This window comes from Vanacampus margaritifer, chromosome 12 (assembly GCF_051991255.1).
Source record: "Vanacampus margaritifer isolate UIUO_Vmar chromosome 12, RoL_Vmar_1.0, whole genome shotgun sequence".
Taxonomy (NCBI): Eukaryota; Metazoa; Chordata; class Actinopteri; order Syngnathiformes; family Syngnathidae; genus Vanacampus; species Vanacampus margaritifer.
In genome coordinates this window covers 11,536,087-11,562,871 of record NC_135443.1, presented here as the reverse complement: position 1 = coordinate 11,562,871, position 26,785 = coordinate 11,536,087, and the positions used below count along the sequence as shown (strand labels likewise).

The window sequence follows — 26,785 nt, the reverse complement described above, 5'->3', positions numbered from 1 at the left end:
CTGAGGTAATAACAAAAGACCACCTTCCCACCTCTTGGACCTGTTGCCCTCTGGCAGTCACTGCAAGTTCGAAAGGACCAGTACAAAACAAACAGACTCAGAAAAAAGCCTCTTACCACTGCTGGATGATTGTGTGGCATACAGTATCTCTGCACAGGGGCAGGTTGGACCCGGCGTTGGTAATTTTGCATATCGGGGTAGGCCGGCGGACATGCGAAAGGGAGGGCTGGGGTTGGTTGGTAGGTTGGTTGAATGGATAGATAGATAGATAGATAGATAGATAGATAGATAGATAGATAGATAGATAGATAGATAGATAGATAGATAGATAGATAGATAGATAGATAGATAGATAGATAGATAGATAGATTCTGCCTGAACAGTATTAGTTGTTTAAACCAATAATATATTTTTTATACAGTTGTACTCATAAATGTACATACCCTTAAGGTATGTAAATGGCCACAACTTTACATGTACAAAAACTAAATGTCACTTAATGACAATAAATTGCTATGAATTCAAAATTCACATGCACATTTTTACTCATGTCAACTTCAACCTCTGAAAATATCAAAACAATTGCCAGAGTATTTTGGATCTTATGGGCATGAAACGTCAGTTGTGCTCATAAGTTCACGTACCCGTATGTGAACTTATGAGCACAAATGTATAATACAAGATATTCTAGATGTTTCTGTTTCACCAAAAAATGGGCTGTGAAGATAATGTACATTTTTATTGTTTATTATCTGTAACATAATCAAAGAAAACAGCAATGATAGCACTCATTCGTTTACATACGTTTTCCCCTTGACGTGTCCTTACACTGAGTGAAACAAAAGTAACATTGATTTACTGACACTTTGCACATAATAAAATAAAATAAAAATAACAAGGAGTCCGTTTTACCTCTGCTTGGAAATGTTTCTGAAACATCATGTGGGGTAGAACTAAAAAAAAGATTGGTCTTTGGACATAGCAAGGAGCGCAGTCCTCCAAAGTAGAAACTTTACATTTTTTGTCCACTCAGTTCCAGCTGTCTACAGCAGATGATGGTAAAGGTGTCCCCTTTAATTCCTGGGCTGGAACATGATCTTCACAGTAGCACATGAATATTTGGAGGCTATTGTGGAAGCGGCACAGGCACTTAAAAGACATTGACACTCACTGACATACAATCTGGTACAACAGTCATGCAGTGATACAACGTGGCCAACATGACTGTGAGGTAATTATTAATATACATGAGAGCTGAATGAAACATGGCCTGCTTTGATTCAGCTAGTTTCGCAGCAAAGAAAAAAAGACCCCAGTTTTCATACCCGTGCAACAGAAATAAAAGGGAACCAACTTTTAGCATCAGATTGCATCTATACAGTATTATAGAAATATACACATCTACCAACATATCTTTTCTACAGTGTGGATTTGTCTCGTCACATCTAGCTATCAAGCTTGTCCACAGTTTTTGCGGGTGAAGGCAAAGCCATCCAGTTTGCATAAACACTATCATTGGCATATCTTGTAAAGACTGGATTAGTGGCATCATGTCTGTTGAGCGGTACCGGGCTCTTCTCGGGCCAGTTCGGGTATGACATGCCTAAAAATGAGAACACATCATTTTTCTGCACTCAGTGAAAGAAAAGCAGTGCGCAGACAGCAAGGCTTTTAAATCAAACTCTGCAGTGGCCAACAGACAAAAAAAAAATCGACAGACGTGTAAATTATGGCTTTGTCACCGTTATCAATGGTAGGAAATGTATCAAGGCATCAATTAGTATTGCATTAGCAACCTATACATTCTGTTTATTGAAGTCACATCACCAAAGAGTTGCACTCAAAAGCCTTACTGCTTCTCCATTACGGAATCATAGATTAATAGCTACACATGGAAAAAGTGAGGAAAATTTATGACAATCTGAAATTCAAACCACAAGTAGGGATTAAATTCAGCGAGGACCTGTTTCAAATGTCACAAGTTTCCATCGGTGCCAACAAAAGAGGACATTATGACCCAAAAAAGTAAATAAAATAAAAAAGTTAAAAAGTACAAATAAAATGTTAATGATGTGCAAACGGTATATATAAAAAATAAAAAAATGATGAGTGTAGTACGTATTTACAAATGTAGAGTTTTTGGTCAGCTTTCCTGTACATTAGAAGCAGGTCCAAATAAAACAGAATGTAAGACAACGCATAATATATTTTACCATGAAATGGTTCAGGAATAATCAGCGAAAGAAGGCATGCCCAGATCACAGTCACACACACTTGACTATAGAAAGCCAAACAGAACTTGCTAGAACAGAGAGCCTGTTTGCCCTGTTTCTAAAATCTAGTAAATGCATGGGAAATTCTACCATAGAGCTTGTTTTCAATCCATGTGGAGGGGAGGGTTCGAGGGATAGGGGCGTTATTACAGTCCACAAGTGGTGTGTCCTCTTCAGAGAGCGCGTCATCGTACAGCAGGGCGTCAGCAGGCGTGGACGCTGCCAGGTCCAGGTAATCCTGACGAAAGCAGATCAAGGTGTGATTAGGCTGATTATCGGGGCGGGGGTGAAGCTTGTTTTTTTTTTTTTTTTTTTTTTTTATCTGTGCTTTAACACACTTCTTTGTTTGATTAAGATACAGCCCTGTTTGAACAAGAATAAATATGGCTGCAGTGTTTTAAATGCATCCTTGCCAAGGCCACATTTGAACTAATAATAGGTTCTCAAGCAACAATGGCACAAAAGCTTCACCACAATTGAGTTCTATCAACAGTACACGCTTGCAATTTTGTTTTCCTGCCACATGCATGAATTTAATATGGGTTTTTCCAGATATAACCGATTGTACGTGTGTGCAAATGTGAATGGAAAAAGAATGAAAACAAAATGCGGTCATTTCTCACTGTTGCGACAAGGAATAATTTCTTTCTTTTGTTCTTCAAAATGTATTATGAGAGGAATTCAATCCAAAAAATGTTCTTTACAAGATCTTGTATGTGCCCCCACCTGTCTAAACACGACATTCGGATTAAAATGGCGTTTGTGGAATATGAGTTAAGCAGCAAAATCCACTGGGCGGCCATTTTGTCACTTGCTGTCGACTGAAAATGACATCAGAGTTGCTCAGGGCTCGCCTTCATATAACAGGTGAGCCGTGATTGGTCATTACCTGAGCCCAACTGTGATGTCATTTTCAGTCAACAGCAAGTGGCAAAATGGCCGCCCCCTAAGATGGATAAAAAAGGGTGGATTTTGCTGCATAATTCACATTCCACAAATGCAATAATAAACATCATATTTTGATTAATATTGCGTTTGTGGAATACGAGTTAATCAGCAAAATCCACTGGCGGCCATTTTGTCACTTCCTGTCGACTGAAAATGACTTCACAGTTGCTCAGAGCTCAGGTAACGACCAATCACGGCTCACCTTCAGATAACAGGTGAGCCGTGATTGGTCATTACCTGAGCCCAACTGTGATGTAATTTTCAGTCGGCAGCAAGTGGCAAAATGGCCGCCCCCTAAAATGGATAAAAATGGGTGGATTTTGCTGCTTAATTCACATTCCACAAATGCAATAATAATCAGAATGCCTTGTTTAGAGTAGTGGAGCAGCATAGAACACGTAATTGTAAAGACCATTTGGGGGTTGACTTTCCCTTTAAATAAATGTAAACAATATTTGTGCTCTTGAAGGAAATTTGATTGGCAATGCTTCACCATACCCGACTTTTAACCATCATCTTTTCCAGTTCTTTGCTGATGTCAGAAAAGGTCGGCCTCTTGTCCGATTCTTGTTTCCAGCATCGGCCCATAAGGTTATACCTGCATAGGAAATATTTTTGCAGTTGCTTGCGTAAATATTATTTGATTTCCCCGCAGAGCGCTTTGTGTGCTGCAGTGCACTTGTAACAAATAGCTCACATTTCCTCGGAGCAGTTCTCCGGTCTCTCCATCCTGTAGCCAGTCTTCAACAGGTTAAAGAGGCGTTCAGGTGCAATCCCGGGATATGGATTACCTCCTAATGTCACGATTTCCCATAAGAGCACACCAAAGGACCAACTGGACGCAAGAAGAAACACACCATTCGGCGTAATATAAGTGCAATTTCTGCAGGAATTGCGTTTGAATGGTGAAAGCTAAATGCTAATAGCTGAATGCTAAGATGTATGCTAATAGCTGAATGCTAAGATGTATGCTAATAGCTGAATGCTAAGCCGAATGCTTATGAAGTAAATTGAAAGATAAATTATGTGACAATAACAAAGTATTAATTGTAGTTGAAAGATAAATGAATAAAAAGAACACTTGAACCCGGGAGGCGTTAATTTTTTAAGCAAGTTGAAATTTATATGGAAAATTGGTATCTGAAAGTACCTTCCATTCATTTAGATGGAAAAGTGAAACTAATGATATCCAATGGAAAGATGAAAAATACTCAATAGCGCCACCTAGGCATGCAGTAACCTCCTTCATTTATATGAAAAAGTGGAACTAATGATATCCAATGGAAAAATGCAAAAAATAAATACATCACTCAATAGCGCCATCTAGGCATGCAGTACCCTTAATTTACACGGAAAAGTGGAACCATGATAGTCAGTTGGTGTACATTTATATCTCTTAGCATAATTGTCATGGATATATTTGCAATGTACAGTCGGAGGAAGGATTCAAACCCGCGACCTCCTGGTTACTGGAAAAGGCAATTTACCAAATGCACCACAACTTAGTAAATGTTCAATGTCGGTACCATTTAAAAATGAATGGGAAAAAGTTGATATTTAACGTTAAATTGTGCAAAGTAATGTGGAATCAGACGATACATTTTTGAAGCAAGTTGAAATGTGAACAGTGTCAATCAGAAGTATTGTTTCTTGGCAAAAAAAGTGAGGAGAATAAAAACGACAATAACATATAACATATAATGGAGAGTGACTTATTAATTTGAACATTTCAAGAATGATGACTGTACTCACACGTCACTTTGCGTTGTGTAAATGTGATCAAACAGGGACTCTATCGCCATCCATTTAACAGGTATTCGACCCTTCACAAAAGATACCACAAGATTTTGAGATGAATTCAGAGATGACATTGAAATGTTTCAAATGTGTGTTCTTTTTTCTCTTCACCTTGCTCCTCTTAACATAAGAGTCCTCCTCGTACACATCTCTGGAGAGGCCGAAGTCTGAGATTTTCATCTTTCTTCCCTCTGCTACCAGCACATTTCGTGCTGCAAGGTCCCTGTGAACAAGCTGTCGGACAAAACAATCTCAGAAAGCTTAATCATAATATATAGAGAAGATGCACAATAAAAAAAAATAAAAAAAGGTCAAACCTTCATTTCAGCTAAATACTGCATGCCCCTGGATATCTGCCATGCAAAGGAGATCAGGTCACCCATAGTGAGCGCCCTGTCGTCTGGGTTCTCCAAATAGCTGGAGTTTCGGTTGGCGTCCATTCCCATGAAGCTCGGGCCAACTTTCCGGCTCTCGCGGAGGAAGTTGCGAAGCGAGCCAAACTTGGCATATTCGACGATCAGGTACAATGGACCTATTCAGAGAAACACAGTCTGTCACACTCCGCGCGCAACGCCGGCTGTGACTGAGGAGCTTGGATGAGGTCCTACCGTCTTGGCTGCATGCTCCGTACATCTTTATGACGTGAGGATGGTTCACTTGCTTGAGTAAAGTGAATTCTGACAACAGGTCCCGTAGCTCACTATGGGAGGCGTTTTCTGTCATGGAGAATAAACAATGATCAGGACAGAGCACATCTACATTAAAGTACACGTAAAAATCCCACCATTAGTCTTAAATACGGCAGCAAAATCGACCTGTTTTTATCCATCTCGGGGGGCGGCCATTTTGCCACTCGCTGTCGACTGAAAATCGGTTGCTCAGGCCTCTCAGATAATGACCAATCACGAGTCACTGTTTTTTTTTTTTAGTTTGGTCATGTGACGTTCACCAGCTGAGCTGGGATTGGTCATTACCTGAGCCCTGAGCAGCTCGATAGCGAGTGGCAAAATGGCCGCCTCCTGAGATGCTTTTATTCTTATGCCATAAACACAATATCAATAAGAATGCCGTGTTTAGACTGAGAGTGCATACAACATAATATTGCCAAGAAAATTTTGGGTTGACTTCCCTTTTAGTTGTACATGAACATCTCTGTGACAGAGTTGAGTGAGTGTTGTTTTCTCACCATCTCTTTCTTTCTACTTTGCTTATTAGTGAGAAGAATTTTGCAAAAACTCTAATACCAATTTACAGGTCATGTTTGGAAATGAGAATTAGTCCTCAATTATTTTTACCTGGTTAAAAAAAAACATGAACATTGTGGAAGTGTGGAACAAATTTGACAAAATATTTTTGTTACTTCTTGCCCTTACAGTCAACTTGAATTAGTAACATTTTAAATTAAATTATTACATGTCAGATGTGGCTGATTGTGCATTCTAGTCGGAAAGTGTAAAGATGGTTTCGGAAAAAAAAGCACTTTCCACATTTCAAAATGAACATGTGTTCAGTTCAGTTAATTAAAGACTCTTGATTGCCAACAGGTGTGAAAGTAACTAGAATTGATCCACTATATTGCTTGACCTGAAAAAGTACAAGCGATATAGAAAATTGATGGATGGTCATTGCATCATCATTTAGTAACATCTGCTTGCGGTTTGATCTCTCTTACCTTTAAGCATTTTCACAGCCACCGTAGTGTAACCTGCTTTTCCTTTCAACCTGAATGCTGTGGCTTTGACAACTTTTCCAAACTCTCCCTCTCCCAATGTCTTGCCAAGCACGAGGTTCTTACGAGGGAATTCCCATTTGGGATCCTCCTGTTGAAAGGAAATGAACATCGCGTCCCATATGAGATCTCAAAAGGTCAAAATGAATCAAACGCGCGGGGTGAGAAGCAGCTCACGGGTATTTTAAAGGTGTCGGCCTCGATGGATTCTTGTGAGCCTCTTCGTAGGTTGTTAGCAGGGAAGCTGATGGGGTAGGCCTGGGCCGGCCGGCGGAAGGTCATCTCGGCGGACGCTATCGGGGGCTTGGGTGAGTTCTTGTGGTAGCGGTGGATGAAGTATGAAGAAAGGAGGATGGAAAGGATGAAGGAGAGGAGGAGGACCGTGGCGACGACCGTCTTACACATGTCGTCGCAGAGACCCTCTGGGGGGGGAACAGTAGAAATGTGGAGTTAGCAGGAGAGAAACACTTTTGGTATGCTAATGTTCGTGATAGACCGATGTGGGTTTTTTCAAGGCCGATACTGATTATTAGTAGTCAAGGAGGCTGATAACCAATATTTCAAGCCAATAATCATTTGCAGTAAAAGAGAAAACATTAGCATTAAAGCATATTTGTTAAAAAAAAATTCAAATTTTGAACACTTTTATGGTTTTTCTTTTCATTTTAAACAAAAAGAATAGGCAGCTTTTGTTTAAAAGTTATAACAAAAAATTACAAGGCGCTTCCAGTTTTATTATTTATTTATTTACAGTTTTTCCTACTGTAAATAAAGTTTTTCAAAATTTCAACATAATTTCTCAATTTAAAAAAATAAAAAGTTTCATTTTATAAAGCAAAAATATAAATAAATACATAAATGACAAGTTCCCTGTATCTCCCTAAGCAGCAAATGTAGCTAATTTAGTTTTTTTCGTCAGGGTAACGTTCGTAAAAAAAGTTTCAAAGATCTTCGCAGTAAAATATTGTCTGAACATGTTTAAAAAATGTTTTTTTGACAGGTAAAAACTGTCTATGAATACCTCACAAATCCTAGTGAAAACCCCAAATTCGCTACGTTCGCAAGCATTCTCAACAACTCACCCTCAATATCTTCCTTTTCACAAAAACATCTGTCCATTAAGCAATAACAGGTCCCGTGGCAAGCCTGGATGCCGTTCCTCAGGCCGAGCTCATGCCCGCCGGTCACGGTTTCTTCTTCACAAAAATACACACGCACAGACACACACATGCACGCAATCAGAATCTGCCATGCTTCATCATCCAAAAAAAAAAAAGAACAATCCATATCACAACTTACTCGTACAGTCTTGCGGGCATAGTGATGTATCTTTGCTTTCAATTGCATCGCAAAAGCTATCCGGACATGTGCGCAGGTCTGGGGAGCAGGTCGAGTAGTTTTCTGTGATTCCTGTAATAATAATCATATTTATATAATTTATATAGTGTGTTGAATATCCAATGCCAATCTTTGTTTTAACTACCGTATATTTGTAAATGACCTTTTTCAGTGCCTTGCCTCCACTGGCATCTCCCTTTAGTTGCCCCCAGGCCTCTGGTAGACTCGCAGTCTCCTCGATGTCTGTTTTCTGCGCAGGACAGGAACTGCTGACTGTCCTGGTTTACTACATAAAACAGGCACAAAATATACTTTTCTTAAATACGCTGAGAAGAGGGGAACAACATGACATAAAAATATTTAATTCTAAACAACTGGGGAAAAGCAGGACTGGGATGAAATGATGTGAGGGGGAAAAAAAACAACTTGGATTTAAAATACACTCTAAAAACAGTTGGTCAAAAATGGATCGATTCTCTACTTGGGTCAATTTGACCCAAATTTGTAGGTTGCTTTGCAGAAGAAAAAAAAAGTGATTTTGTATAACACAACCCCAAAAGTTGGGTCAGATACTTGTTGGGTCAAATTGACCAAATTGACCAAACTTTGAGTCAAAAATTGGGTCATTTTCTAGAAAACAACTTTCAAAAAAACAAACAACAACAAAAACAAAAACAAAAGAAACAAGAATTTCGGGGTTGCTTTTCACCAAAAACAAAACAAAACAAAAGCCTAACATAAAAAATGGTCATTCTGTGTACAACAACCCATAAGTTGGGAAAGATCCTCTACTTGGGTAACTTTGGATCAAATATTAGGTCCTTTTGTATCAAACAACCCAGAAAGTTGGGTCAAATTGACCCATAAAGTGGATCGATCCATTTCTGATCCATAATTGGGTTACTTTTGACCCAATTGTTTTTAGAGTGTAATTGGGCCATTTTGTGTAAAACAACACAGAAAGTTGGGCCAGATCATCAACTTGGGTCAGTTTGACCCATATTTGAGTCAAAAATTGGGTCATTTTTTATAAAACAACTTGGGTCAAATTGACCCAACTTTCGGGGTTGTAATGCGCACACACACACACACACACACACAATATATATATATATATATATTTAAGAAAAAACAAAATTTCATTCTGTATCAAACAACCCATAAAGTTGGGTCAAATTGACCCATAAAGTGAATCGGCCCATTTTTGATCCATAATTGGGTTATTTTTATTTTTTAGAGTAGATTTCACACACTCTAAAAATAGTTGGGTCAGAAATAACCCAACTATGGGTAAAAACGTGGGTCGATTTGACCCAACTTTGAATCAAGAAATGGGTCATTCAGCGTAAAACAACTCATAAATATTGGTCAGATCCTTTACTTGGGTCAAAAAATTAGGTCATTTTGTATAAAACAACCCAGAAAGTTGGGTCAAATGGACCCACAAAGTGGATCGATCCATTTTTGATCCATAATTGGGTTACTTTTGACCCAACTGTTTTTAGAGTGCATAAAGATTGCATTAAGTATTTATAAGCATTTGCTGGTATTCCACCTTCAGTATCCAGAATGATTTGAATCTGAGTGCTGGTTTCCGACTGTGCGTGCGCCGCCTGAGCGACAACAATGTACTGCAGATCCTGGCACTCGGATCTTCTCAGGGGCTCGGAGTCGTTCACGTAGAGGAATCCCCACATTTCGTCCGGCGCCTGGGCGATACTTATGGCTGAATAGCAGGACAGCTCGTCAGCAGAGACGTTCTTATCAGGAACCTTGAGCTGGTATGTGACACTGAAGCCATCAAACTGCTGGCAGTTTTCCACGCAGACTCTACCAACCTGAGAAGGGGTGAAAGAGGATTTCATGTCACTTTCATATGTGGCCTGCGATTGACCGGTGACCAGGCAGGCCATGTTGTACCTGAAAAGTAGTTTTTGTTTTTATTTTTGGTATTGAGTCAGCAGGGGGCAGGCTTGACAAGAAGTGAAACTGAAAAAGTGCTACCACTCTGATCAAGTGTCTACAAAGGAGAGGATGATGAATGTGGCTCTCCAAGTAGCGCAGAGGCAGATTTTTAGACAGCAACATTGTTAAGCACTCAGCTAAGTAGCATTTTTTTTTTTAATTATTTACCACAGTTATGTACTAAGCAATTTTAATATGTCTCATTTACTGAGGTGGACTTTTATGAAATACATTTGGGCAAATACGCATAATGCAATATAGCGACATTGTTTAATTTTGGTCAGAGTCTATCATGTTGCAGAAACAACAGCAATACACACCATATTACTGTGATGTACCAAACAACAATGCAGGACGATTATTTTAACATTATGATACATATCAGCATCAGACATTTTGAAAAATCCAACAGCCGATGAGCAAACATTTGAAAACGGAGTTATTTTGAGTTATTAAATTCTCTTCTAGCACCTCACGCTGGTAGCAAGCTAGCTAGTAGCTCCGTGGTTGTTGTCTTTATTGTTTCTTAAACTTAAATAGTGAAGATTACGTTTCAATTATTTCAATGATTTACTTTTTAGCAAACTGATGTTTTCATTTAACTTTATACGATAATTTTCAACAAAGTCTATTTTCTACGTTTAAAAAAAACTTGAACATGTTACAAATCTGAATAGCTGTTCTTAAAGGCCTTTAAACAAAGTCAAGTGTTCGGAAATTGAAATTTTGATATTTTCACTTTTACAGCAAATAAATATCGGCTCCAAATTTTAAAATATTATGGATTCCCAATATTAATAATATAATAAAAACGTTATGTTAACTCACAGGATCCACTGGAAGTTCTGACAGCTTGCTTTAACAATCTCCCCTTCACCTTAATTCAGTCTAGTAATAAAATTTTGTCCTGTCTAGAAGAAACCACCAGGATATTGCACACCGTTGTTGACAAAATATTTGACTGATTAGAGTTTAATGAAAAATGGGGAAAATGGGCTGCTGGAACAATCCTTCACCACGGCTAAACGCAAACCTTAGAGATTAACTCGAGGTAGTGGATTGAACCCTAATTCTACCCCCCCCCCCCACCCCCCTCAAGAAAAAAAAAATCAAAATTTTGCCAATTTAGGTTAGTCTTGTGTCTGAAAATAATCCCATGATGAACAAACAGATGCCATTTTTTCTCCTACATACACTTTTAGTTGAGTTTGACTACCTGAGCATAAACCGAAGCTCTCCGTGTGAGTGTGAAGATATGTGTGATGTTCTCAAAGCGGATGTGGACCGGTAAGATGGTGACGTTGAAGTGAAGCGACACAGTTCCCTCTAGACCAGGATAGGTGGTGTCATTGACCAGGTAGTCCAACTGCACGCTGCGATTCTCCGTCACAAGCAAGCTCCTCTTCAGGATCAGCTCTAAAAGGGACACATGACAGGTTTTCTTCTCAAACATCTGCTCTTAAAAAGATGAGGTTGAGTTGATGGGATGACTTACGATAGTTGTGAATGGTTTCTCTGACGCCGTTATGAGTAGCTTTCTTTTCACTGAAGCTACGTTTGACATCAAAAGTTTCTCGGGTCCAAGGATCGGTGTTGAGCAAGGTCTCAACATACTTATTGTGACTTTGGTCTGTAGAATAGATGGACGTCAAGTCCCTGTCAAAAACTGACAATGAGCCGTAAGTACCACCCTGGAAAGAGACAAACGAGATGAATCAGCATTTCTATAAATCTAATTTCAGATTCAGTCTTTTGTTTTCTTACTTTGGTCCGATTGAAGCTGATGACAATGTCCGCCGTGTCGGTTCCGTTCACATGCGGTGCGTTATCGTCCTCGTCATTGACAAAGACATCCAGAGGAGTGTCCAGCGTCGTGATGGCGGTTTCTGTACTAACTGTGCAAACCAGAAGGAGTCTGTAACGTTCACTTTCTTCTCGGTCTAAAGAAGCAGTCACAACCATCTCTGAGGTGTTCTGATTCACAGCGAAGGGTGCGGGCGTCTCTGTTAGAACAAGAGGAAATATACACCACTGTTTAGACGACATTTAAGAAGATGTCAATATTGGAAATAAAGTCAGAGTCCATTAGATGTGGAAACATTTTGCTTCCTGCACTCACCCAATTTATTTTGATTTGGTAAAAATACAAACAATGACGTTCCATGATTTGCCATTTACGATTCCATTGCTTGTACTGTTTTCGTTTTTTGCTATGTTTTTAATATTGCTTTTAAGGTAGGCTACATTACCACACATTTCCACATTTCCACAAATGACTAAACTCATTGATATTTGTTTCCTACCTTGTATTTTTGTATTTATTGTGAGAAACTATTAACATGGATCATTGTCTTCACATAGATAAATATAACTAATAACTGGTAATTACATTTAAGATGATACAATTATACAATTAAAAGCTATTTTGAGCAACTAAGTGTGTCTCAAACTGGTAGCACTTTATATTTATCAGTACCAAGCAAGTTTCAAAAAGGTTGGTGACCTCTGATCTAAAGCCAGCATCAGTGTCAAAGTTAGCTATCAAATGCTAGCTTGCTCTAAACAGCAATGTGACACGTAACATGGAATACACCTTACTACTTTTTTTTTTTTTTTAACTTTTATTTAGAGTAAGTAAAAGAGTTGAATCAGTATGAAAAGTTTTGTGGCATATCCAACCGCTTGCCTCTGATATAGGTGAATCATCATGATAATGCCTAGCTAGCTAGCTAGCAAGTAGATAGGTGTATCTTGCTAGCTAGCTAGCTAGCTAGTAGCTAGCTAGCAAGATAGCTTCTAGGAGATGATGTCAGTGTACACAATATTCAACACCCAAATCCTGTGAAAAATGGTGTCAGAATGGTAAATGTTAGCTGTGAGGTCATCTACGTTTCTATAGTGTACGAAACAGAACTGTGAAAACAGGGTTACCCTATCTAGTGCTAAAAAGGTACAGGTGGGTTGCCAAGTTTGAAAAGTTTAGGGTTGGGGTCTGCAACCTGTGGCTCCAGAGCCGCATATGACATATTTTATTTAAATTTAAATTAGTTCGTTTTTTCTTTTATGTGTTTTAAATTTGAAGAGTATGATGCGTTTCTAACATTAAAATATAACATTTTAATTATCTTATTGCTCAAAAAATGCATCGCAATGTGCAACACCTGGCGCCCAAATTTATTAGGCTATTCCACTTCCATTAAGCAGACCATGGATAAATAAATCTAAGAGGGAAAATCATAATATTCTAATTGGCTATTATCGTATTGCTAAGTGAAATCGTCTTTTAATTTCAAAGTGACATCTTGAATTATTGTCTGTATTCATTTCATGATTATGAGGACACAAATACAGTAGAGACTAAATTATTCATTTTATTTGAATGGAAGCGGCTTTTTTCAGAATTCAAAATGTTTCTGGTAATGCAGACGTTTTGTGTTCTCTGTAACAGTTTACTGATTTAATAAGTGAAATACACTATATATAGTTTTATATATGTAGTTTTATCCTCACTTTCGAAGTCAAAAGGGTTTTGTGGCTCACTATGTTTTTTTTTCTTTATGTGTGACAGTTTAAATGGCTCTGAATATTTAAGGTTGCCGAACTTTGGTCTAGGGCCAGCACACCAAAAAAAGCATCACCTGTGAGGGTAACTAATACCTATCATTGTCAAGATACAATCTTTGGTACTTTTTGTTAGTCTCTAACCTGATTCCACACTGTAAGAAATGGTGTAGTTGGGACACACGTTGAGTCTGGTGAGTCGTCGCAGCTGCATGACCGCCCCAGGAAATCTGTTCTCCATGATGTGTGGTCTGGCGCTGTCTCGATGAGGGAAGCAAAGCTCTTTCATATCCGTCTGCGCGCATTGTGGCATCGTGGCATTGACAAAGTCCAGGATGATCCGAGGGGTATTTCTTGTGATGCACCAGGACCTCTTGGTGAAATTAGGTAGCACCATAACATAAAGCGACAACTTCTTCACAGACCACGAAGGTTTATCTGATAGGATTCAGAGAGAGAGAAAACAAAGGCATTTCAATCTCTAACAGACCTCTTCCTGATGATGAAACTCCTTTATCAGTATGGGTAGAGTGTAGTCAATCTAATTGAATCTTACGTAGACGATACCTGACGTCGTCACTACAATGGGCTCCGACATTAACGTGAAATGCTTGTATGCCACTCACATAGCGAGGCAAAGTCATGCTCGTCCAGGGTTTTGTTCAAGGACAGCACTCCGGTGTTGGCGTCCATGTCAAACCAGCTGCTGTAGCCTGGCCGCTTAATCGATCTTGACCAGCACAGGTAGAAGTGCGGCTTCTCAGACTCGCTGTCCAACATGGCGTGGACCTGGAGGACCCAACTCCCTGCTACCTGGCCAACATAAATGGTCTCCTTGTACTCATTCTGGGGGAAGTACAATCCTTTAGCTGCACACATGATAATGGTCTGGTTAGAAGACAAGATACAGATACAGTATCATATAATTATATATATATATATATATATATATAATGTAATTAATGGTGTCAAAAAATTAGTGTGTTCATTTTGAGTTAATTTAAAGTTAAAACGAAACAAATTTTTTTTAACGTGCGATTAATGACCGCCGCTTATTTGGAAAGCCTGTACTGGGGGGGAAATCCAGTCACAACGCAGCGTCCACGTCAAAACTTAGCAGTAATACAGGGTGTCCATAAAGTCTCTTTACCATTTAAAAAATGTATTAAAAATGCAATTGATTAGATATTTTATTCAGATTTGTTCTATTGTATTAAGTGTTTAAAAAAAAACTGTGTTTATCATTACTGACCTTAAGCAAAGGATTACTGATGCCATTGCCACAATTGATGAGGCTATGCTACAGCTAACATGGCATGAAATCGAGTACCGTCTTGATGTGCTTCGTGCAACTAATGGTGCCCATGTAGAAGTGTATTAAAAGAGGTAAAAAAAAACTTTAATAAACGCTGAATACAATAGAACAAATCAATTTTACAATTTACAATTTTAAAAATGTGCAGAATTTCACAAGTTACTTCATGTTAAAGAATAGATAGCGCTTAATATGGAAAAAAAACCACACCGAACTATAACCAGTATCTTACAAATGCAATTATGCCATTTAGTGGCAGAAAAATGACCTCAACACAACTCAACATCACACTTGTTTTGTACAGTATAGTACAGCACATATTTTTGATTTTAACTCAATTTAATGAATTATTATGAAATTACTGTATCAGTAACTAAAAGACTATATTTCTATTAGTTGAACTTTTGTTTCAAACTTTTATGTTAAAAAGAGTATGAAACTTAGGGGAAAAAATACTGTACATTTTATTGTACATTTAGAACAAATAAAATGTGCGATTAATTGTGAGTTAACTATTGAAATCATGCAATTAATTACCTTTAAAAAATAATCGGCAAATATATATGTATTTATAACTTATGGTTTAATGGATTGCTATTAAATCAGGAGCTTTCCCCCCAGCATTCACATAATCCCCCCACCTTCTCCTGCATTCAGTTAGCGGAAATTGAAAGGAGGGCTCAAATGACACTTAGGCAGCTCTTTTAATGAATTTCTCATGTGGTCGATAATCATGTGGTTTCCGATCGACCTTGTATTCACCTTGAGAAGTTTAATTACACCAGATCACATGATACAGAGGAGAAATGAATCATTGCCTGCCAGAGGAAAGGGGGTGGTATATATGCTTGTAAAGCTAATCCATAAGGAGCTGCATCACATCAGCTATATGTTTTACAGGAAAATTGAGTTGCAAGTGTTCGTCCTGTAATTATATCCCTACTATGATCCCCTTTGACGACAGTGGGCGACCATTTAGGGAGCGCGCTAATGTCATTAGCAGACAGCAAAACTAGATTTTCTATTTCTGTTGGTGCAATTCAGGCCTCAGCTCTGGTTTCAGACATTGATTTAATTTCACAGGACTTGGATGACAGGAGGCTGGATTGATGGATAAAATGTTCTTTCCTGAAAGATTGTGATTCACTCAGGGTGGTTGCAACCTTTTTTGTTGAAAGTCTTCCTGGGGGGTAAAAAAATAAAACAACGGCGCTGCTGCGCCTCCTGTGGAATGAGTTATAACAATATAAATTAATTAGATTTTGTTCCCTCGGTTACAGCCAAGGTAGAGGATAAAGGCAAAATGTTATTATCTACCAAACAAAATAGAAATAGTGAAAAAGACAACATCTTAAATTTATTAATTGAATTGTATGGGTGATTTATTTTTTTATTTTTTTGCTTCTACTAAAATATTTTTTGATAAACCATTTGAATTTGGCAAGGGTACATATGATTGTATTTTGCAGGCAATTTAGGGGAAAGATACATACAAATGGCTGGTCTCTAATTATACCAATTACAGCCTCTAGAGGGCACTCTTATCTTGGTAAGCAGACCCCGACTTGTCACAGTGGGAAAACGGGTTCAATCATTCTCCTAAATCAGCAAACAAATGACAATAATGATTGACAGTGATTTATTTCTAGACATAAAACCAACTAGAAACTCCCAGTTGCTAACCAAATGGAAGCAAAACATATTTATTAGCTTGAAGCCACCAAGTCTAAGCAACACAACTTGTTCATATCAGTCAAAATTGAATTTCTCTCCAGGACTGAAGCCAAAGGAAGGCAAGTAATCAGAGTTAATTAATTGGATGGATCAAGCTGACCTTCTTCAAAAACATGATGACTCATTACCTTCCCACAGAAATGATACAAAAGTGACATTTTAGTTCCTCTGGCCTTGTTTAGAACACAGCAAATAATGTTCTTCTATGAATTTGGCATATCACTGCAAATCATTCCTGGAACAGCGTTAGCTTGTTACATCTGAGCAAATATTACCATCATAAGTTGAACCATTAAAGTGTTATAAAAGCTGATACTGAGCTGCACCTGTCATAATGTAATTCTCAAACGTAGGTGAGTGTGTAATTTTGCCGGCAGACACTGTGTTTGAACAAGAGGCCTCTTACATTCCCACGTTTACAATTTTCTACCTGTGAGTGGATGCAAAAAAACACACACCACAAAACAAACACAATGACGGCATACTCTTTGTTTGACCTTGTTATGATGCCAGAGGTAATAATAATAATGACCCGTGTATCCATTTTTTTTTCCTCTCGTATATTATCTGTGGAAGGACAAAGGGGACGGAGGCTCATCACAATATCTACGAGATGCCGCACAAACCAAAGTGTGTCTAGAGGTGCTTAGTCGGTCGGGGCTGCTAGGGTGGGACGCCCTTTCTGTTGTCCTAGACAAAGACGGCAACTCAATTAGCTCAATGCGCGCTCCGACAGAGATTTACCAGCAATGAGCTCATGCGCTTGCTAAGAATCACTCGGCCAACTGTGGAGTCGAGAGACGCACACAACATCGCGACTGACAGATCGCTAGTCTTGCTTGGTTGGTGTTAGCACAGAGGCCTCCCTCTGTTTGCCAAGGTCAACATGCTCTGCATGTGTCCTTGGAAACGGCTCATTGGAAAGGCAGCAGACCAATCAATAACCATACTAATCAACGGCGATGCTGATTGTTTTCCACTGATTAGACAGACATGGAGATGATGGAAGCGCGTGTAAAATCATCACACACATAATGGGCACGCTCTTGGACGCATCATAAGCACGGGCACAGCAATATAAAACGTGGAAAATTAGTGCGTTCATTCTCAGTTCATTTAAAGTTCCTTTAATGCCACAAATTTTCTTAACGTGCAATTAATGACCGCCCCTTATTTGGAAAGCCTGTACTGGCCTGTTACTTCATGTTAATGATTAGATAGCTCTTAATATGAAAAGAAAAGTGCACAGAGCTGCCATCAATGTCTTACAAATGTAATGATGCCATCTAGTGGCAGAAAAATGACATCAACACAAATCAACATCACACTCGTTTTTACAGCACAGTAAAAAAAAAAAATTAACTAAATTTTCTGATTTATTATGAAAGTGACTAAAAGATGCAGCCATAATTCTATTAGTTGACCTTTTTTTCACTTTTATGTTAACAAGAATATAAAAACTTTATTTTTTATTGTACATTTTATTGTGCATTTAGAACAGATATAAAACGTGTGATTAATTGTGAGTTAACTATTGAAGTCATGCAATTAATTACGATGACAATTTTTTTTAGTAATTTTTAATTTTTGATTACACCATCAATTACAATTACAAATCATCAACTATCAGACAACACTACCTGTTATTATGCAACAGTTATAGGACTTGTTCACTACCATGATTCAATTATCTAAAAAAGTTCCATGTTGAGATATAATTCCACTTATGAAGGCCATTATTGATCACAACATTTTAAAGTGTCTCCAATGCCGGCGTGCAGTATTGTTGCATCATATCACACTAGAAGATCAACATATATCGAATAAAGATCAGGATTTCAAAGTAGGAAATAAAGTCATTTCCTATTTCACCAGCAGCATTATGATTTATCTGATCACTTTCTGGCAAAAGCCAATCAGGTAGTTTGCTCACTTTACTGCGCTGCATACCTTAACATAATAATCCATTACAGCATAATGTAATCCAATTAGCTGAAAGAGAACAGAAGAGCACACAATCCAAAGTAGCATGTTCATCAGTCATCAACAAATCTAATAGAACATCTCCTTAGGGGTTAGATGCAAGTACAAATTAAGTTTTAAGAACTCCCAGGGGTCTGGGGAGCAAGAATCGGTCACGTGACGCAGACTCCCAGACATTAGCCTGCTTTGGGAAAACATCTCATCTCAGATGTACACAGCAGCAATTGTTGAAAACAAGAAATTATTGATGAGATTGATAAGGATTTCATTTCTAATTTTAAACACAATGTGCACAGTCATAGTTTTTTTTGTGTGTGTTTTTTTTTAGAGGGGAAGTCAAGTCAAACATTTTCTTTAGTATGTAATTAGTTTCCAATAGTATGTTCTATGTGACTCCACTCGTTTAAATATTGCATACTGATTAATATTGTCTTTGTGGAACATGAATTAAGTCGAACCCCCCCAACCTGTTTTTCTCCATTTCAGGGCAGCCATTTTGCCACTTGTTGTCGACTGATTCTGACATCACAGTTGCTTGCAGCTCAGATAACGACCAATCATGGCTCATCTGTTTTGTAAGTTTGGTCATGTGACGTTCACAAGCTGAGCCGGGATTTGTCGTTACCTGAGTCACTGTGACGTTCTTCAGCCGAAGGCAAGTGCCAAAATGGCCGCCCCCTGAGATGGATAAAAACGGGTGGGTTTTGCTGCTTAATTCGTATTCCACAAACACGATATGAATCAGAATGTCGTATTCAGATTAGTGAGCCATATAGAACATATTGTAAAGAAAATTTTAGACTTGATTTCCACTTTAAGTATAAAAGGTGCTAAAAATAAGGATTGATTGATATTGATTGCGATAATACCGTGTTTAGGCTAGTGGGGCTGCATATCACTTATTATTGTATAGAATAATTTTGGGTTGACTGTCACTTCACCTTTAACAAAGCTTACAGTTATTAGTAAAAAATATAGGTTTTTTTTGTTTGTTTGTTTTTCAGGGAGCAGACTTACTAGTTGTAGCTACTGTAGGCTACTTACTAGTTGATAGTAAGTAAGTTGATTTACTTTTATTCCTCCCGTCTGGATCTGCAGTAGTCACACATCCACGAGGACACAAATGTCCTTCTTTGTTTCACTCATAGTTGTAAATTCTACGCGAAACACAGCAGGCACCCACTAGGGGAACTGGAAAACAACTTGTGAAACAAAAGGCCCAAATTCCCAAAGGGCAAGATTTCAATCAACGTCTCCTAGTCCTTTCATCGCAGCAAATTAAATTCTAACCATGCATGAAGAGGAGGCATGACCCATAACTGACTAAAGGATCATGCAGAGCTGGGGAAGCCTTCATGCAGTTAAGAGGGGGATGTTATTTATTTATTTATTTTGCATGTGTGTGTGCGTGTGAGTGTGTATTCATTAGTTCACCTAAAACCTATTAAAAAATACATAATTTTTTTTTTTTAAAAGAGAGAGCAATGATGATGACATGTCAAATCAGTAAAATTACCGAATGAACAATACTGAGCTCTCCAGAGAAAAAAAAAAAAAAAAGAGGGGGATGTTAAACCTCTCAGAAGTAACATGAACATTACTTCCTACAGATTAGAGTAAAGGGTTATTATTGTACCCCACCCAAAAAAAAAAAATTTGGGCCATCAAACTACTTTTGCTAACAGGAAGAAGCTCTTGTTGCATCAAATAGCTTGAGCACAAGTGAAGAAAAGACGAACAACCTAATAGACAAATAAATACCACACCTGCATGTACAATGAGAAGGAACATGCTCATATAAAATATGTATGAATCACTTCTTGCATCATGTTTTCAAATTGTATTCAAAGAAGCGTCGTGACAGCCAGAGAGACAAATTGACAAGATTAATGACGCTTCCATACTGGCAACACAAAACAGAAGCTTTACTAAATCATGTAACGAAATAAGGAGCTAAATCAAATAGCGGCATGCGCCAAATGAGATTGATTGCTTTGGCGCTGCTAAAAGATGCTGATGAAAATGATGCAAGCCCGAAGGAGGAGATTGGAGAGAGGTTGTGGCCTCCTCTGGGATGGACAAGACGCGGCTGGAGGTTAGCACTTGGTTAAGGTTACCAAAGGACAACGGGGGGGTCAAAGGTACGGAAACACGGTCACGGTGGAAGATAAACGGCTCGATGCTTTTATGTGAAAACATCTGTGGCTCATCTCGCCAAAGTGATGGATTACGTTCGACTGTCGGCTACTAAAAGGATTCCGAAAAAGGCTGTTGTGGGTCTACAGCAAAGCCCGCAACTGATTCTGTTGGCCTTAATCAATTATTAGTCAAGAGAACCATTACGACTAATCATTAGCTACTTACTATTATAAGAAAGTCTTTTATGCACCAAAACTGCTTTCCAAACAGAAGCATTTTTAGATCTTTGACCTTCCTTTACGTCACCTAAAGGTGTAAGCTGCGGCTGCTATTAGCCACTGAGCGTTAATTGCCCATTTCCTCAGATTCATTACCTCAGCAAGAAACACTTCACCAATCAGTAGCACACAACCCGGAGTGGGGAGGATGGGAACAGCCACTGGATGCATTAGAGAGATGTTTAAAACATTAAAGAGCCACAAATAAGGTGCGCTCGATTTATTTTTCCTCTTACCCCGTTAATGCTTTAAACATGCACAACATGAGTGTGACTTGCACACTTTATTGCGATCCAATACAAATATTTTTCTTGTCACGTAGATGAATAAATTCACCAAAAGACAAGTAGAAACACTTAAAATAATGCACATGCAAGCAACAATGACCACAAAATAAAAATATTCTTAAATTAATACCCAATCAAAGCTGAGCATTATTAGCTTTGTAAATGCAAAATTCTTAATACTACTCTTGTATGGGATCTAGCCAGTTGCCAGTAAATATTATCCATCCATCCATCCATCGGTCCGTCCTTTCATCCATCAATCCCTCCACCCAGCCATCCTTCCATCAGTCTGTCCATCCATTCATCCACCCATCCATCCATCCATCGGTCCATCCAGTCATCCATCAATCCCTTCATCCCTCTACCCAGCCATCCATCCATCAGTCTGTCCATCCGTCCACCCATCCATCCATCCAACAGTCCGTCCATCCATGCATCCATCAGTCCGTCCATCAGTCCGTCCATCCATCAATCCCTCCATCGCTCCATCCAGCCATCCGTCCTTCTGTCCGCCCAACCATTTGTCCATCCATCATCCCTTCAAACGTCCATCCTGTCATCCATCCATCATTCCACCCATCGGTCCATCCGTCCATCCACCCACCCGCCCATCCATCTATCCTTCCTTCAGTCCATCCATCCATAGCCATCCATCCATAGCCATCCATCCATCAGTCTGTCCATCTGTCCACCCATACATCTGTCCATCCATCCACCTGCCCATCCATCCATCCTTCAGTCCATCAGTCCATCCATCATCCATCCATAACCATCTAGCCATCAGTCTGTCCATCCGTCCACCCGTACAACCGTCCACCCATACAACCGTCTATCCATCCACCCGCCCATCCATCCATCCTTTAGTCCATCTGTCCATCCATCCTTCAGTCCATCTGCCCATCCATCATCCATCGATCCATAGCCATCCATCAGTCTGTCCATCCGTCCACCCATACATCTGTCCATCCATCCACCCGCCCATCCATCCATCCATCCATCCATCCATCTTTCAGTCCATCAGTCCATCCATCCATCCACCCGCCCATCCATCCATCCTTCAGTCCATCTGTCCATCCATCCATCCATCCATAGTACTGCTGGTGTTAAATATCTACTTCAAGTGGGCGTGGCAAGTTAATAATCAAATCATAATTTGTGGACTCGGAACAAATGGTGTGACGTCATCTGAACCGGCATTTTGTTAAATGGTAACTGTTTAACGTGACTGCACTTTTGACAGTTACGGACTTAAACCATGTGGAACGCATCTTAAAATAGAATGTGTATGAAGGCCATACATGTCGTTGGAATATAGCTGTACTTTTTTTAATAGTAGTGCACAATTTAGCTCTAAAATTTTAACTATTGATCACTTGAAAAATTTCTGCTGTGTTAATATCTGCCACTTCAATTGTTTGTATAAATGCCTTGGGCGAAAATACTGCCGACATGCACAACAATCGCTAATGCTAAATGCTATCTTGGTTGACTCTTGAACAGCGCAAAACAAATCAATACAATGCACTCACTGTAATCCAACCTTTTTTGCTCGGTCCCGATGGCTATTGAAGAGAACCTTGACGAAGGGGAATATTTGGCTGCTCTAACATCTCGTTGATGGCAACAAACGAAAGGAAGTTTGCAAATGTGGATGCTGGTAGGATTTGAGGGATGAACTAGCTTGCATTAGCTAGAACGAGGCTACAGGCTCATACAACACAACGGGGATGGATTTAAAATGGAACCGAGGAGAAAACAACATTTTGGCTAGCCCAGTACGGTGCGGGATCCTGGAATAAGTTATTTGAAAACCTTTTTATGGGGTGATACGCTGCATCAACTGCCTGCCTTCACACTCAACATGAGATAAGTGAATATAGCTTAGTAAATGTTTGATGAAGATAGAGCAAAAAGTAAGTACAATAACTAACCAATTCAAAGTTTATTGAGGACTTGCTCGTCAACGTGAACAACAATCATTAAGTGCTGATTATGGCCTGAGTCCAGGCACTAATATATATATATATATATATATATATATATATATATATATATATATATGGGTGGATGGATGTACTGTATATTACGTCAGAAGCTTCAAGAAGTCGATTGTCATTGTCATTATGGGATTGAGAACAATGCAATTGATGTGACGCGTCATTTCAGCAACTGATAACAAACTAAGCGGTGTGTTCAGACAATATTTTCCCAAAGAAAACAAACAGGCGGTGTTTGCCCGGAGACGTGAGCAGCTGCTGCACACCTGCCTGCCGCTCACCTCCTTTCCTCTTTCACCCTACGAAGCTCTTTTGTTGCCACAAGATCATATGGGATGTATTTCAACACCCACCTAATTAGCATCACGCCCTTCACTTTCTCCGTCAAACCCAAGCCACAATGAGAAGAAATGCCTTTAAATAACGTATACTGTACATGTAAAGCCAATCTGGAGCAACATGGATGTGTGATGCACAACTAACATCAATCAGCCTTTGTGTGCCCTGTGGACTCTATAAAGCTGTTGTCAACATGACAAATAATCAGAGGACATTACATACGGCCATGTCGCCTTAAAAATGATCATGAATCACTTTAACAACCCTGCATGAAGAAAGCTTCTGATTGCGTTTACTGGTCACCACTTTTGCAGAAATGAAAGCACACGGACAATTCATATGAGCACGACTGTCTCATCTTGATTGAAAAGATGATGAAGTGCTCTGTTTTTTTTTTTTCTTGATGACTACATTACAAAGTACAGTTACTTATCTTGGCCTGCCGTGCAATCTCCATTTTATATCCCGGAAATGTTGTTTCACACTAAATTTCCTTGCTTTTGAGCACTTGGGCAAAGTCGCTAAAAACAACAACTGAAAGCATAGACTTGTCCAAAAATGTCCGACTCAAGATTCAGGGTGAACTTAAGGTTCACGTCCAACCCCTCAGTGAGGCATTAAACCATCGCTTCTGTACTTTTGTCTGCATTTGAAGCCACACGAAGACATCCACACTCCTGAGCTATGAGCCCCATTTTAAATATAGACCGCTTGGGACGACCGTGTTGGTACAGTTGGGCTGCGGGATTGTGAATGGGATTATGATATTATGATATACGCCTGTATTCACTCCACTATAACACCAACATGCCATACCTCACGCAACATGAGATACACACCATGTTGATGTCACTTCACGCATTGTTTGGGCTCAGAAAAACAACTATAATAACACAATTTAGTTGATTAATTGAACTTTCTATGAGGGATGTTCAACACCACTTTTTTTTCCAGTAGTCTCCGATACCGATATCAAGTACCGATACCACTAGTACTTTTGATACATAAAATTTCCCTAAAAAAAAACGACATCATTTTAAAGATCTATATATCCCAATATAGCATTTTTCTTTAACATTGCATGAAATTAATGGCAATTTTCTATTCTTCTATTTTCTAATTTCTAGTTAATGATCATAAAAAAATGCCCAAAGAGGGTGGCTGACTGTTACTGTGAAATAAAGTCTACGTATTGCCCATCTCTACTTTTTATTTAACATGCAGTAGGGAAAAAACTGCATAATGAAAAAATCACAGTAGGCTACTGTACAACTATCCTGAAATCTACTCCTCCTTTACCGTTATATACATTAATTATCAAGAAGTGAAATCCAAAAATACTTAGATGAATAATTTCCACATATAGACCCCAAAAATGCACGCACACATTCTACATACCTTTATAAATACAACCCCCACATAACCACTTGTTCGTGTAGTGTAGTTCCCCCCCCCCTTCCGCCTATACCCTTTACTCATCCAATTCCGCTTTTAATCGTTATTTGTAATAATAAAGTGCATTAAAAATATATAATACATCTTACTATGTTCCCGAGTAAAATGAAGAGTACATTTGAAGTAAAATAAACTTGTTGTACCCTTTCAAACGATACTCTCTCTCACTTTTTTTCCCTCATCTTAGATAAATAAATAAATAAATAAATAAATGATGCTGAATCTTACCTCTCAGCAGCATCCACAGCAGCAGCAGCGCCGAAGCGCCGTTTCCCCGTGAGAAACCACAACTTGACCCCATCTTCGCCAACCATAAGTGAAAGTTGATGCATGCAAAATGCAAATTCACAGACTCGACGGAACCGGTGAAAGCAAGTAGAGAGAGAAAAAAAAAAAGCGACGATGAAAACAAAAGCAGTGCGCGTGTCCCGCGTGGCCGCCACTCCGAGTCGTCCGTGTCTCGTGGATCCAACGGTGCGGTGGTGGTGCGTTCAGGCTCCAAGTGGCTGCTGTCGCTGCTGGGCGGACCGGCTGCGCGGGGCGTGTGGGGGGTGGGGTGGGGAGAGCGGCTTGTGCGCTGGTGGTGGGGGCTTCACTGCCTCATTGCCCACGCTGCTTCCGTAGCAGCAGGCGGCAAAGCAACTACAGGAAATTTAAGAGCAGCGGGTCAGTCATCTCATTAACACGCCGCAGGGAGGAAATGATAAACAATAACCATTACATGCGTGCAGTGAAAATGTGCCAAGAACAAGAATTTTATCGGTGTAAGTTTTGAGCCATTCATTTTCATACTAAACTGTTGCTATTATAATCACACATTTAATTGAATGGCTTGAAAACAAGCAGAACTTGTGAAACGTCAATAACTGGCCACAATGCGCACAATTTTATAAGATCTAATAGAAGAGTTGATTAATAGCGCCCTATTTATGATTTACAGCGTTGTCTCCCTGTTCCGTTTAGCGTTCAGTGCAAAAGTTGAAGTCACGATAGAATAGATAGTTCCCTTGTGACGTCATCACGTCGTGCGTCCACCATATTTTTTTGGGCTTTCCTAGCAGTTGGCACGGTGTGCGCCAACCGTGGTTAGCCAGTGTCAACAGAAAAGATGAACCCACGAAATACTCCAACAGCTACTCAGATCACTTCATCACAGGTTAATTAGTTTTCCTTTTTAACGTTTGTTCTTTTACTAAGCATGTTTACATTGTGCACATTGTCTTAGTACGTTCCTGTCCAGTCTAGTGCCTGCATGCTAAACAGTACATGACCGGTGGCTTCCTCTTTTTTTTTTTTTTTTTTTTTTACATTTTATTTGGTTTCAGTTTTTTTCTTGAATTGTAAAATGTTCTGTTTTTATATTTAATATGTGAATCCATTTTCTGTACTGATTATCTGCATTAGGGTCACAAACAACAATTCATAAGTACAATTGTCACTCACGCACACACATGCAATGGGATAACATTCCAACTGAACAAAGAAAAGCTGAAATTTGAACCCAGAACCCCAGAACTGTGAGGCAGACATATTAACCACTATTACATATTGTGCTGTCGCCAAACACTTTGAGATAACATATATGAGCGATGCGTACAATTCCAATTTTACGACTTACAAATATTGCCACAATATTTTATATTGTAG

General features: G+C 39.1%; 1 protein-coding gene across 2 annotated transcripts; it reads right to left on the bottom strand.

Moving 5' to 3' along the window:
* Nucleotides 1-724: 724 nt before the first annotated feature.
* ret (ret proto-oncogene receptor tyrosine kinase) lies at nt 725-25,628 on the bottom strand. 2 transcript variants are annotated; one of them, XM_077582070.1, is made up of 20 exons: nt 25,367-25,628; nt 14,238-14,480; nt 13,756-14,049; nt 11,815-12,053; nt 11,546-11,741; nt 11,267-11,466; nt 9,641-9,923; nt 8,249-8,371; nt 8,047-8,157; nt 7,830-7,943; nt 6,925-7,169; nt 6,691-6,838; nt 5,627-5,734; nt 5,336-5,550; nt 5,130-5,252; nt 4,974-5,044; nt 3,919-4,056; nt 3,720-3,819; nt 2,364-2,511; nt 725-1,603 (listed from the first exon to the last, which is right to left on the bottom strand). In XM_077582070.1, the coding sequence occupies exons 1-20, from the start codon at nt 25,437-25,439 to the stop codon at nt 1,446-1,448; spliced, it is 3,330 nt and encodes a 1,109-aa protein (XP_077438196.1). In that variant the 5' UTR covers nt 25,440-25,628; the 3' UTR covers nt 725-1,445. The 2 variants fall into 2 exon arrangements, 1 of the variants encoding a protein (XP_077438196.1); XR_013296201.1 differs by having other exon boundaries at nt 1,481-1,603; nt 2,214-2,511.
* Between the last annotated feature and the right edge of the window lie 1,157 nt (nt 25,629-26,785).

Coding starts and splice junctions, on each gene's coding strand:
- ret (XM_077582070.1), bottom strand. CDS start 25,439: ATGGGGTCAAGTTGTGGTTTCTCACGGGGAAACGGCGCTTCGGCGCTG. Junction 14,050..14,237: donor GCATGACTTTGCCTCGCTAT/GTGAGTGGCATA, acceptor GAATCCTATCAG/ATAAACCTTCGTGGTCTGTG. Junction 5,253..5,335: donor AGTATTTAGCTGAAATGAAG/GTTTGACCTTTT, acceptor TTTGTCCGACAG/CTTGTTCACAGGGACCTTGC.